A 13389-nucleotide genomic window follows, 5' to 3' on the forward strand; every position below is an offset into this window, starting at 1 on the left:
TTTTTTTCTAAAATCGCCGATTCTGAAGTTTTTTTGAACAACTTTTAAGAAGAGCATGTAAAACCTAACAATTGTTATACCCTACACCATAGTATGGAGAATATATTAAGTTTGTCATTCCGTTTGTAACACCTCAAAACATACATTTTAGAGCCCATATATTCTGGATCAGCATAAAATTCCATATCGATTTAGTCCGTCCGACTGTGGAAATCACTCTAGCTTCCGAACGAAATGAAGTAGGTTGATAAAATTTTACACAAATGTATATTATGTAGAACTTTTGGTATTAAAAATGGGCCATGTAGGTCCACGTTTTGGTATAGTCCCCACATAATAGTACCTCCCAATATTCGGTATTTTGATGATTGTAACGACATTATTCACCGGAATTGTTTCAAATTTTGTATTTGAAGTTCCTAATGGATATTACAGCCTAAGACAAAAAATTATCTGTGCAAGTCCACGTCTTCGTAATGCCCCCATATTTTCAGTATTTTGGTGATTTAAGCGACATTATTCAGTGGAATTGTTTCAAATTTGGTATTTGAAGTTCGTAATGGGTACTACATCCTATGACAGAAAATTATCTGTGCCATTCCAGGTTTTGGTCTAGCACCCATATAACGGTACTCCCGATATTCGGATTTTGATGATTTTAGCGATATTTTTCACCGGAATTGTTTCAAATTTGGTATTTGAAGTTCGTAGTGGATACTAAAGCCCACGACAGAAAATTGTCAGTGCAGGTCCACGTTTTGGTATAGCCCCCATATGATGGTCTCTCCCGATATTCGATATTTTGATGATTTTAGCGATATTTTTCATCGGAATTGTTTGAAATTTGGTATTTGAAGTTCGTAATGGATACTACAGCCTATGACAGAAAATTGTCTGTGTAGGTCCAAGTTTTGGTATAGTCCCCATATAATGGTATTGGCCCCCTATATTCGGTATTTTGATGATTTCAGAAAGTTTTTTCAAGTTTCGCATTTGAATTTTGTAATGGCTTATGACAAAAGTTACCCATGCAGGTTCGCGTCGTCGTATAAACGCGGTATATTAACAGACTTTTTAACGGATTTTATTTTTTTTTTCAGAAAATTGCCAAATTTGTTCCAAATGGTGGGGGGCATTCAATGTTCGGCCCGGCAGAATTTACAGCTTTTTACTTGTTTACACTGCCTACATTTTATGAGGAAAGGCAATTGAACATTGTTAAAGAATAGGAAAAATAAAGAAATAAATTATAGGTAAAGAAACGTACTTTTTTATTTTCAGTTATAATTTTATAATTACACCTCCTTTTAAGGTATCATGAAATGTTATCATGAAATTTTTCTTTTATAATAAATTAAAAATTCAATGAATTTCAACATTCCTTTCAGTCAATGGCTAGTCAAGGGAGGAAAATAAAAAAACACATCTATTCTGTGCTAATCTTTCGCGGGTTTGAATTGTATGCACCCTGAATCGCATAATACTACCTGATTACTTATATATTTGTTATTCTCTAAAAGAATTTACTAAGTACATTTTATTGGAGACTTGATATCATAGATAATAAAAACATTAGTGTTAACAACTTCCCATCTCTGACACAGAAGGAGTTTTACAATTGTTCTGTCGTAAAAATTCGTTGGTGTCGCTGAATGCATATACACATCCCAAACTGAAGCTACTATTTGCTGGAGGGATGGATGACAGCTAAATGAAGTAATTTTCGAATTCCCTAATGTTTTAATATATTAAGTCCGTAATGTATTAATATAGGTAATATGTCCGCAAGGACTTTAAACTACCAAAACATTTATACACTTTGGAAGCTTCAAAAATCGTTGTTTTCTTTTTCACTATATCTCATCTGCATCATTATCATAGCCAAAATAGAGATACACGCACAAACAGGATTAGCATAGTCGAGATTTCCTTTGGAAAACACTTGATTTCTATTTAATCGCACTTTTCTTTTTAACGCTTAGGAAAGCAAGAAGATACACTTGTTTCCAAATATATCTTTTTTTTTTACTTCATCACCCAAACATTTATGAATACTATATGAATTATACACATTTGTATATGGCAAAAAATGAAAGGACTATTTTTGTAATGTTATGTTATTGCTTTTTTCAATCATTCACTTGCTTCTGTATTCATTTCTGTGTACATTTTTTTTCTTCAAAGGCATTTGGATGTTGACATTTTTGTTTAGGATTTAAAAACGCTTTGTTATTTATTAATTTACACTGTGTTAGTATGTTTCTTTTCTTTTTTTGTTGCAACCGTGAATTCATTGTATTTTATAGGTTTTTTCTTTCCCTTCTCTCATTTTGTCTTCGTTGTCCGTATTAATTTTCCGTCATTTATTTTTCGCAATAGTTTTCTAAGCTATTTCTCGTAGAAGACTGAATGTCCTGCGGTCCTTACATCAAAAATAGTGTGACACAAAAAGCTTTGTGGGACATTCGGAATAGCTAAAGCTTTCGACTGGCCCATGAGAAATAGAGAGCTTTGCCATACAAGTGTATGACATGTGTCAAAACAGAGAAGGCTGACAGAAATGCATAACTGTCACATCATTGTCATTTCAAGGAATTGCGAATCCCCAAAGGAAGCCAATGTTGGCGGGAACATCAATCTCTCACCCACACACTCAAATAAATGCGAAAGCAGAAATATAGGCACATCGTTTATCAACAAAACAGGTAGGATATTGAAGAATGGTTTCGTTTTGCAGCTTGCGACACAAATCCTTTTTACAGCTGTTTACTTAGAAAATGTGTAAATACTTTTGTTTAATAGGTATGTAATATATGTGTATGTATTTTTCTCCCTGATCATTTCGGTTACTGTACTTTAAGAGGTACAATAAAAATGCCTCTCTTTACAAATACACCACCACCACCACCATCGCCGGAAAAGAACAGCTGCTATCCCTTTGTAAATCTTCATCCCATTTCAGAGGAGCACAGGCACACAATTAAACTCTCACACACACACATACATGCATCAGGCAAATGCACATTTGAACAAATATAACCACCAACGAATGCGTAGCCAAATCGCAAACATGACAGCTGATTAATTACATTTGAGGATTCACTTCCTCGCCTCTCTAGGCAGGAAGTAATGTTTTCTTTTTTATCGAGAGGCGTCAAAGAGAACTATGCAGTAGGAGAGAAAGTCTACCTACATACTTACATATTTATTTATTTTTTTATAAAATAGGACTTAATTTCAGAAAAAAAGTTTAAATGCTGACTCAAACAAAAAAATAAATAAACATTGCTTCCTTTTGTGTGAGATACCTATATTTGTTTGTATGGAAAATATTTAAACTATTGCACGAATATGTTCAAACTTGAACTATGTTTCTCCTCTGGAATTACAACGTCGATCAACTGAAAATATAGGGTATATAGGGTGAGATAAAAAAATGCAACAAAGTCAAACGCCATAATTTTTAATTTTATTTTTTAATTTTTTTGAATGAAAACAAAAAATGTCGGAAATAACATCAAATTTTAGAATAAGTTTAGATTTGTTCGAATTGATCACCTTTGGCACGAATTATGGCCTTCAAACGCGGAATGAAAGCGTCACACGCTGCCCGAATGTAGTTCTGGGGTAGCGCTTGCTTGAGGTGATCGACACTTTGGTATTTTTTAGGGCCAACCTTACTTTCCAAAATAGTCCAGACACAAAAATCCATCGGATTGGTATCCGGAGATTTTGGCGGCCATTGTGCGCCGGAAATTAAGGGAGGAACCTCATTTTGTAACCATTCCAAGGTCTGCCGCCAGAAAGTTTGCGTGCCCAAGCCTTTAATACAGCATCCATGGCCGGCGCTTGAATTCTGGTGGCCAACCGAAGCTACACTTTTTCAGCTGACCTCTTTGGGTTTCGATCAAGTCGCTTCTTTACTTTTCGAACGATTTCTGCTGATGTTGTTGTTTTCTTCCGTCCACTTCCTTGACGTCGGACTGCGCTACCAATATCACGGTAACGAGCGACGGTACGAGACACAAAAGATTTATTCACATTTAAATGCTGGAGTGCTCTAACAATAGCCACATGTGGTTTTCGAGCCAAATCGCACTATCACGCTTGAATTCCATCACGAATAATTTTTTTTCTGGAAAATTCTCACCAAAATGCTTTTGTAGGCTTGTAAACAATACAATGAGCTGTCACTGGGATAATTTTAACAGCTGTCGGAGTGGCTTAGAAATGACAACACTCTGAAGTTGGTTGCATTTTTTTCATGTCACCCCGCCGTATACATTATATGACATTTAAATCTCCATAAAATGTAACATAATGACGTTTTCAGTAGTTTATCTTAAATAATGTAAACGCTTTGTAAACATTACGATTATCTAAGTTTAACTTCGGTACACACGAGCAATTGTAAATTAATGCCACCTTTCGCTTATAACTAGTTAGTAGAATATGAAAGCTTAAAACATAGATAACATAATAATAGAACGCATGGCAAAACAATAAAAGAAAACTCATTTGCTAAATTTAATATGGCAACCCTTTTCTGACGAACTCGTCCTTGTCATTTTTTAAATAAAATCTAATATTATTTTCGTACGACGAGTGACAGATTTTACAAAAATGTTGAAAAAATCTTCACAATACCCGCTACAAGGCGTGATATTGTCTTCATACTTGTCCTAAGCAAACCCAAATTCAACCATTCTATAATTAAGTTTTACCCGACTTATCAAACCAATATTTTGCTCACCCACTAATATCCTCAAAAAGGCGTAAAAATTAAGAAATATTAGTTCAAAAATAAATTTAAATTTCTTATCAGCCGCACGCCCATACTTAAGGAAGAACTACAAAATATACATTTGACAATGAAGGGTCAAAAAAAAATTAATCGTCTGGTAGAAAGTTTAACTGTACGTTTACATAACAAAGGGGTTAGCCAACTGGATTTAAATTGTCATATCCATTACTTATACTTCAAATAAATCCTCTTAAAGTATGTTAACCCTACAAAAAGCTCTAACATAAACATGGCATAAAGTTTAAATTATGTTGTAAGAACAGCAGATTAAATTTGCTCTAATGTAAATATCACATAAAATAATAGTGGGCGCCATGTATGTACACCAGTGTTAATATTAGGACAAAAAAACTATAGGTAAGCGGTTTAATCTTTAACAATATAAATGCACTATAAACAATCAAATTATTTAAACTAAAGCTTTCCACTTAAATCTGGTAAAATGTAAACGTGCTTTAAGATACGACAGACAAAAGTAAAATGTCATCGCTCTATTTTTACTATCAAGTAAAATATGCAAGCTTAAAATATAAATTGAATTACTATAAAATGACATAAACATTGTTATGTATATCCTCTAGTGTGTTTTACATTTTTTATGGCAAAATTCTAGCGATTCAGTTGCGTTGATTCATGCAAATTCAATTTAAAACAATACACCTATAGGTAGGTATTCCCTGGCCTTTAGAGGTTATGTGTATAGAACATGTGAATATGTATGTACATGCCTACAGAAATAAATGTGTCATTTGTTGTATCTCATTGTAAAATTTAGTCATTTCACGTAATTATTTCGCATCTAATACAATACGACAATACGTTACAACTTAAGTATTTATCTACCTGAATAATGAGCAGAAAAGGTAAGCCAAAAGCAACTGAGTTGGTGGGAAGAGTACAGCGATAGGGGAAGTAAATGTGAAAACGTATTGCCATTGCAGACGTTGCCATTGACCGAACGAAACTCAACGAAAACGACTTGCCGAACACAACGAACATATTGCCTGGCAACCCTCAAAGAAAGAGAGAGAATGATGGAGAATCAGTCAAGAAAGAGAAGAAAATGGACGAATTGAAGACAAGAAAGAGAGGGAAATGAAGGAATCAGCGAATTCCTCATTTTAAAATTGGCTTCATGAGTTGTGTGAGAAAATCACAACGAGCAGACGTTCATTAACAGCGAAGCAGAGCAGACGTGTGCAGTGGCCAGTGTTAAAAAGTAGAAAAAGTTTAAGTTGAATAAAAGTCTCTTTTTTTAACTGTACATTGTGCTAAAGTTTTTTTCTATATAAGTGACTAGATTTGTGTTTTATTTATTAATAAAATACAAATTTCTTAAAAACCAAGCAATTTTAAAAGTTTTTTAAACCAGTTTTTAAATAAAACCCCAAACTTCCAACAAAATGGCTGATGTTGCTGTAGAAAAGAAGTGAGTATGAAATGAAATTTTGCCAAATTCAGCAGAGAAAAAGTAAAAAATTGTCAAAGTTTTGCATTTTGGAAAATGTATTTAACAAAAATTGTTGAAAATACTCGAGAAAAGTTTAGAAAATGTGTTCGGTCGGTCTGAAGGAAAAATTTTCATTTTGAAATTTTGTCTGTATCACAAAACAGCGGCATTTGCGAAAAAAAAATGCACGGCGTCCCTTGCTTAGTGGTTAAAGTTGCTGTCTTATTTCCTCTTGTGTGTGCTTAGCCCGGCACCAAAGTTTTCATGTCTCGTAGCGGCTATAGTTGTTTCAGTCTACCTTTTTGCCTTCGTGTTGTTGGTGATTTTATTTATGTACAACAACAACAATGTGACGTTAAAATGAAGCGGCATTTGAAAACACTTGCGTTATAAAATATTTCTTCGAAATTAAAAAAGACGCCAAGCTTCGTTATTTTTGCGGTGTTTGTGTATGTGTGTTCGCATTTGTTACTGCTGCCGGCGTAGCCATTGCCGCCGCCATCATCATCATCACCACCACCACCACCGTTCAGAGCAGCGTCGGTTGTTGTTTGTATAATGGGAAAAAGTATGTACGCTGGGATTGTAAGGAGACCGACCGACAGACAGACAGACCAACCAACTGGTATACATCGTGGTTTGTGAAGTGAGTTTGGCTCAGGGTGATAAAGAAGATGAGGTTGGTAGGTTTTGGCGCGGTGTGTAGGGTATACGCTTTGGTAGCATCAAGTCAAGTTAACCAACCAACCAACAACCATATATATTCATGCCTCAGAAAAGAGTAACAATGTGTATAGACATTTTATGTTGTTTGAGCATAATTTACTCGCTTGTCTTCCGGCTTTTCTATGCCGGTTAAAGAAGAAAAATGTTTATAGGAAAACAGTATTTGAAATTGATTGAATTGTGTATCATGTAGGTCTCGTTTCTCTAGACGAATTGTTTGCGTGTTGTCTTTGTAATTTTCGTTTCATTTATTTTTTCACTACCTTTTGCTGTGATTCATTGCCAAATTTTCCAATAAATTCAATCTAATTGCATATTTTATTTTGTTTTTCCCCCCATTTGAGTGTGTCTATATGTAAATCTAGATGCACACAAAAAAACAGGCTGGCTAAACGCTAATTGATTTGATTTCTGTTCTCATTACGAACGATTTACATTTTTCTTGCAAAATAATTTCCCTCTTTTTTTTTTAGGGGTCGCGTAAAATGTAAGAGGGGGCATATGTAAATTTTTGAGGGAATTTTAATTTATTTTGTTGGTGATGCCATTTCTTGTTTTCTTCCCACTTTTTCTTTTTTGCGTCTTTGTTTCCCAAAGCTTTGAAACACGTTTTCGATGGTGTTTCTACCTTCAAAAAATGTCGTCGCTCTATATTAATTTGTTGTTGGAGTGCTTAGGTCTTGTTTTATTAGCACATTATTTGAGTTCTTTTTTGTATCTATTATTTGTCATATTTTTTGTCTTGTCTATTCGTGTTATCACCACGATCATCTTTCAAAACGAAGGTTTTCGGTACATAATTGAGGTACGCATAAAGTATGAGGTTCGTCGGCTTTTTCTAGTTCAACTTGCAAAGCACACCATTTTTCATTTTGGCAGTTAGTATAAGCTGCTCTATAATTTTGTCGGTGTTTCGTTTCTCTGCCGGTATCAAGTAAAGCGTTCCTCAAATGTCCGTTATTTTTTCCATCGTGTGTTAACATTTTTATGTATTTCTGTTGAGAGGGGCTTATATTTACCCAATTTGCTTCTCTCCGTCTTCTTTTTTCTTGCTACTTTCAAAGCAGGAATGCAAAAGGCGCGCAAAAACCTTTGTGTGCATATTTGCATCTCTTTTTTGCCAACACCAAAGCCATGACACGATTGTTGTTGGTTCCCCTCATACATCTCACCTTGTTTGCTGCTGTTGTTGATAGAATAGCAAGAAGAGGAAGAAGAAGAGAAAATGGAGTGTTGTTGAGAGAAGCAGAGTGGTCGAAGAAGAACAAACACCATCATCAACAACAATGCTTTTGGTGTGTTTGCTTGCTTATCTCCCCCTGTACGCTTCCTCTATAATTTTCGCAATGTGTGTTTTGCTCATTTGGCATTTGTCTTGTTCTTTGGCTTCTTTATCGTGTTTTTCATTCTTCTTTGTTGTGTCGTTGTTCAACAGAAATACACATGTTTCTGCAGTAACAAAAGGCAGGCGGCATAATATAATGTGTGGTGAGAGAAGCAACTGGAAGAAAATGTGTTGATGGATGATTAGTTTATTTAGGGGGGAGGCAAAGAGAGAAAAAGAGACGTTAAACAATACAATGGCAAAAAAATAACAAAAGCTGTCAGGAATAAAAAGTCGTAAAATACAAAATTTTTAGAGCGGCAGATGTGTTGAGTGTGTGTCTATTTTTAGTGGTGGTGTTGCTGTTTGTCAGTGGCCGTGATGTGTAATTCCATGGTAAATGAGGAACACACATATCTTCTCTGTGGTTAACACAATTTCCTCATGTTTAGGTGCGTGACCTTAGGGCAAAAACAACATTATATGCCGGCTTCTCTTTATCTTTGTGTCGTTGTTGTAAGTACTTGAACTAAAAACATTAATTATTATGAGAGTTAAATAAGGTATCTCTGGTTATTGTATAGAGACGAGAGAAAGTTTTTACTCTGGAGAGGTCTATAGGCAGAAGGTAATGTAATGGAAGATTACATTGACAGCATGGCAGGTAATGTCGATATTTTCCTTGGTGTTAGTAATCGAGTTTCGATAAGTTGTGAAAATCAAATGTCAGAGACGGTTAAAAGACGGCAAGCGCGAAAAGACATCTTGATTATATTTAGCAGAATAATACATTTTTTTGGTCATTGTAAAAATCCTGTAATATGAGTAACATTTTCCCCATGTCATAACCATTTATGCGAGTCCGAATTATGAGCTATGTAGTATTGCGCAGTAAAAACGTACATGCTTCCATACAGAATCAATCAGTGATTGATTTATGAAAGGGGGGCCTATGTCAATACAATTATTCTGATTCCTCACCTAATTAATCACTCGGAGAGGTCCAGTGTACAAAGAAAGATCAGTTTTTTATAATATTGTTGACGTGCATGCACAATTTGGTTTTTTTTCGGCAAAAGTGTTTCAAATTCAATAAGTAATTTTGTGAATAAACCAATTTAACTTTACGACAACTGGTTCCCTGTGGTTCGAAAAATTTTGGTGTGTGTGAGTCACAGTTTTCATCAATCACAAGTGATCTACAAAAAATAATAAATTTTTAATGTTTAATTAGTATTTAGATAAGGTGACTTGTTTAAGCATTTTTAATTGATTTGTTGAGCGCTAATAAAAATCACATTTTTTTTACTAAATTTTGCAGCGAAACCCCCGTTGTCGAGAAGGTAGTAGAGGAAGTTGATGCTGGCAAAAAGGATGTAGCAGAAAAGGAAGTTGCTGCTGACAAAACAGATGCTGCCGACAAAAAAGAAGCTGCTGCCACCGACAAAAAAGAGGGTGAAGAAGCAACCACCACTGAAAATGGTGAAGCCGCTGCCGCCGAAAGCAGCGAAAAGGCAAAGGAAAATGGTGATAGTGAAGCTGCTGCCACAGAAACTGACGGTGCTGCTGCCGCTGAAGCCGAAAAAACTCCCGCTGCCGCTACTGAAGAATCAGCGCCAGCTGCTGAAGAAAATGGTGTAGAAGAAACTGCCAATGGCGATTCTACAGGTAAATAAACTAACTCCGAAAAAAAAACAAGTCAAATATTTTTAACAATATTTTCTATTTTAATTTTTGTTGTAGACTCTGCTCCTGCTGAAGCTGTCAAAAGGAAAGTCACCGAGGGTGAAGCCAAAACAGACGAAGCTGCTGAAGTGACACCCGAAAAGAAGGCCAAGTTGGAAGAAACTTCAAAAGAAGAAGTCCAAAATGGTGCGGAGGCTTCAGAAGTAGCGGCTTAATTAATCTCCATCAAAACACACAACAACCTACCCTCTACTATATATAATATATATTAAAAATAACACACAAAACTAATTCTAATAATTTACTTACATTAACATTAAAAAAATGAAAACTTAAGAAAACAAATCCTACAAAAACGAGAAAAAAATCACAAACGGAAAGATGAAAACCTCTGTAAACTACCTACAAAACAAAAGAAGAAAAGCAAAAAAACACCAACCATTCAACAACAACAAACAATTGTATGATGTGGTGAATTTGACCACCCCCTCGTAAAATACAACAACAAAACAATTTCAAGACATTTCAAAATGATTTTTATAGACATTTAAAACAAAAAATATAAAACAAAATTTTAAATACATTTGTACCAAGTCTTGTATTGAATTATTTTTTTTTTTTAGAGATCCAGATCACAAAAAACAACAAACATTCACAGCAACAAAAACACTTGAAGGGATAGAATAAATGTATCCATTGTTTAATTTTTGTTTTTGACTGGTCATGTAGCCACCACAAAAATTCATACCATCGTCGATTTGTGTATAATACCACAATTCTTTTGCGTCATACCATACAAAGAAGAAAGATATTCATTTTTCCCATGGCACAATGGTCGCACCATTATTCCACCACTTGGAGATATTTTGCTAAGCATTTCTTTCTTCAGGTGGTGAAATAAATGGGGTATGTAGTATACTGGTTGAATTTACAATTCCATGATCACAAACGAAATGTACTATAATTTTATGCGTAAATGTATACTTTAAGTTATATGATGTCCCCTGCCAAAACCTACCCCCCACTTCTCTTTACCATATCTACATTCAAACTGCGAATTTCTTTTAAGTTTATTTTTTAACTTCACGGGGCGATCCTCATTTATATATTTTACTACATTGATGAATAATAATTGATAGACAAATATGAAAGAACACACAACCGACACATCATCAGTTGATACAACAACACTACCTATACCAGACAAGAAGTAAAAGGCTAAAAGTTGTAAAAAACCGTAACAAAAAGTATATTTAAACAAGAACAACAAAACATTCAATAAAATACATTCGATTGAACAAAAAATAAAACATTTGAAGAATGGATTTTTTTTTTATTTTAAATAGAAAGTAGGCTAGTTGCGAGAAGAAAAGTACGAATGAATTGTGTACACGATTTAAGTACAGAAGGGCTGTTCGTGTATCGAAAATAATTCGTATCTAGGAAAATTCAAGTTCCGATATTTTATTCAGGATAGGCGGGCTGAACATATAAATTAATGATAAATAACGTGGTTAAATACTTTTTTATATTCATTTCAAAAATGCTCAATTAGTTTTTGTAACAGATTAATGGGTCGAGATTCCAACATTCGAGATTCCAACATTCTTTGTTGATGACCTAAGTAAATTTTAAAAAGTTTTCACCACTCTTGTGTGGCGTAGTACGCGCGACACATCATATATGTTAAAAATACAACTGCGATAAATATTCAATGAATATTTCATTGCATCTTTTACAAAATCAAAAAAGCTTTTGTATAAAAGCTTGTGTGATTCACCTAGCAAGCTATGAATCATTCCAACACATGTGCGACGCAATATTCAAAACTTGTTTCAAAAGAAAAAATCGCATGCGACAAAAATGTTGATTAAACGGTAGAAGTTTTCACAATTTTTTTAGGGCAATTGTTGATAGATGGGCAAGCTAACAAAAATAAATGTTCATATAATAATTAATATATAATATGTTACACTTTAATTTCAGATTTAAAATATGCTCGTTTTGTTGTTTTCTCGAAAGGTGCTGATGATCAAATATAAAGAAATTATTTAAAGATTATTGGTACTGAAAAGTTAACGTGTTACGAGAAAGTATGGCTTTATTGTGCCCCCAAAATGTCAGTAATATTATTTAAATTATCATTTATATTATTTTAATTGTATATTAATCACCCTTATTACGGCTGGCGTAGTCGTACCGAAAATTGCAAGTTGATGCGTCGTAACGACTAATTGGTATTATGTGTGTCGTATGCGAGAAATTACAACTCTGTATGAAATTCTGTTACAATTTTCGTACCACAAGACGCGTTCTTATTCGACAAACACTGCAAAAATAGTCGTTAGAGATTTTGTTGCCGACACCACACAAAAGTTTATCCATATTGACATTACAAAAGAATAAGTAATATACAAAATGGATTTTAAGAAGAAGTATGTATCAACATTACAAAAATATTTGTATGTACATCTTTTTCTATATTTATAGTCAGAACAAAGAAACAATTTGACGAAATGATCCAGATCTTGCCAGTTAATCGAAATTTTTCTAGAGGTTACAGCAATGGCTTGAAAAAAATTAACATCAAAGAAGAATGGTGCAAAACTCAATATCCTAGGACCGCCGGTTCGAACAGTCGAGGACTGGATAAAAGTCTGGACCGACTACAAATTCAAATTGAGGAAAAAGTTAGTTCATACCAAGGTAGAATGTCGTGCTACAGATGAAGCCCCTTCAAGCAGTTCATTTTAAGCGACACGGGGGAAGCAGCATCACGATTGTTACAATTAGAGACAATTGTAAATGCAGGAAAAAAAACAATTGGAATTCAACAGCGTCCTGGTGATCTGGAGACTGAAGAGGAACTGTTTGGAGGGTTTGAAATTAGTGAAGACAAAGAAAATTACAATCCCTGCACACTGACTTTTCCAAGGGTAAACAGACTACACCGAAATACGCAACAGAAGCAGGGTGTGGTCATCCAGGATGTCTGTACGCTTCCCTCTGTAAGCAAACCCGCATTATTTTTCGCCTCAATTTTAAATCATTTTGAATATACTCATCTTCATCCTCAGTTAAAAAATTGCCAGAACTTAACATATTTCAATATTTAATTAAACAAATAATCGTTTTACTTCAACCATTTCAACTGACGCTTTTATTTCTTTTGACCGGGTAGCTCGTAAATTCAAAAAATGTGTATTATTCCAGAGCACCCTGCTTTTTCATATCTATTACAAAAAATACGTAGTCGAAAATTGTACATAATACCAAAAATTTCTAGTTACGACAACGCCTACGACTACGTCTACGACACTTGAACGCCTACGACAACGCCAACCGTAATAAGGGTGAATACAACATACCTATTGATTGCTTCGACTTGAAATCATTTTA

The 13389-nt window shown here is 34.5% G+C and overlaps 1 protein-coding gene across 1 annotated transcript; it reads left to right on the forward strand.

The window, feature by feature from the left end:
* The first annotated feature begins 5958 nt into the window (after positions 1–5958).
* Positions 5959–10573, forward strand: LOC101899903 (uncharacterized). The gene is made up of 3 exons (XM_005177361.4): positions 5959–6233; positions 9626–9972; positions 10048–10573. The coding sequence occupies exons 1-3, from the start codon at positions 6208–6210 to the stop codon at positions 10203–10205; spliced, it is 531 nt and encodes a 176-aa protein (XP_005177418.1). The 5' UTR covers positions 5959–6207; the 3' UTR covers positions 10206–10573.
* The last annotated feature ends 2816 nt before the right edge of the window (positions 10574–13389 follow it).

The sequence above is a fragment of the Musca domestica genome, unplaced genomic scaffold (assembly GCF_030504385.1).
Source record: "Musca domestica strain aabys unplaced genomic scaffold, Musca_domestica.polishedcontigs.V.1.1 32, whole genome shotgun sequence".
Lineage (NCBI taxonomy): Eukaryota > Metazoa > Arthropoda > Insecta > Diptera > Muscidae > Musca > Musca domestica.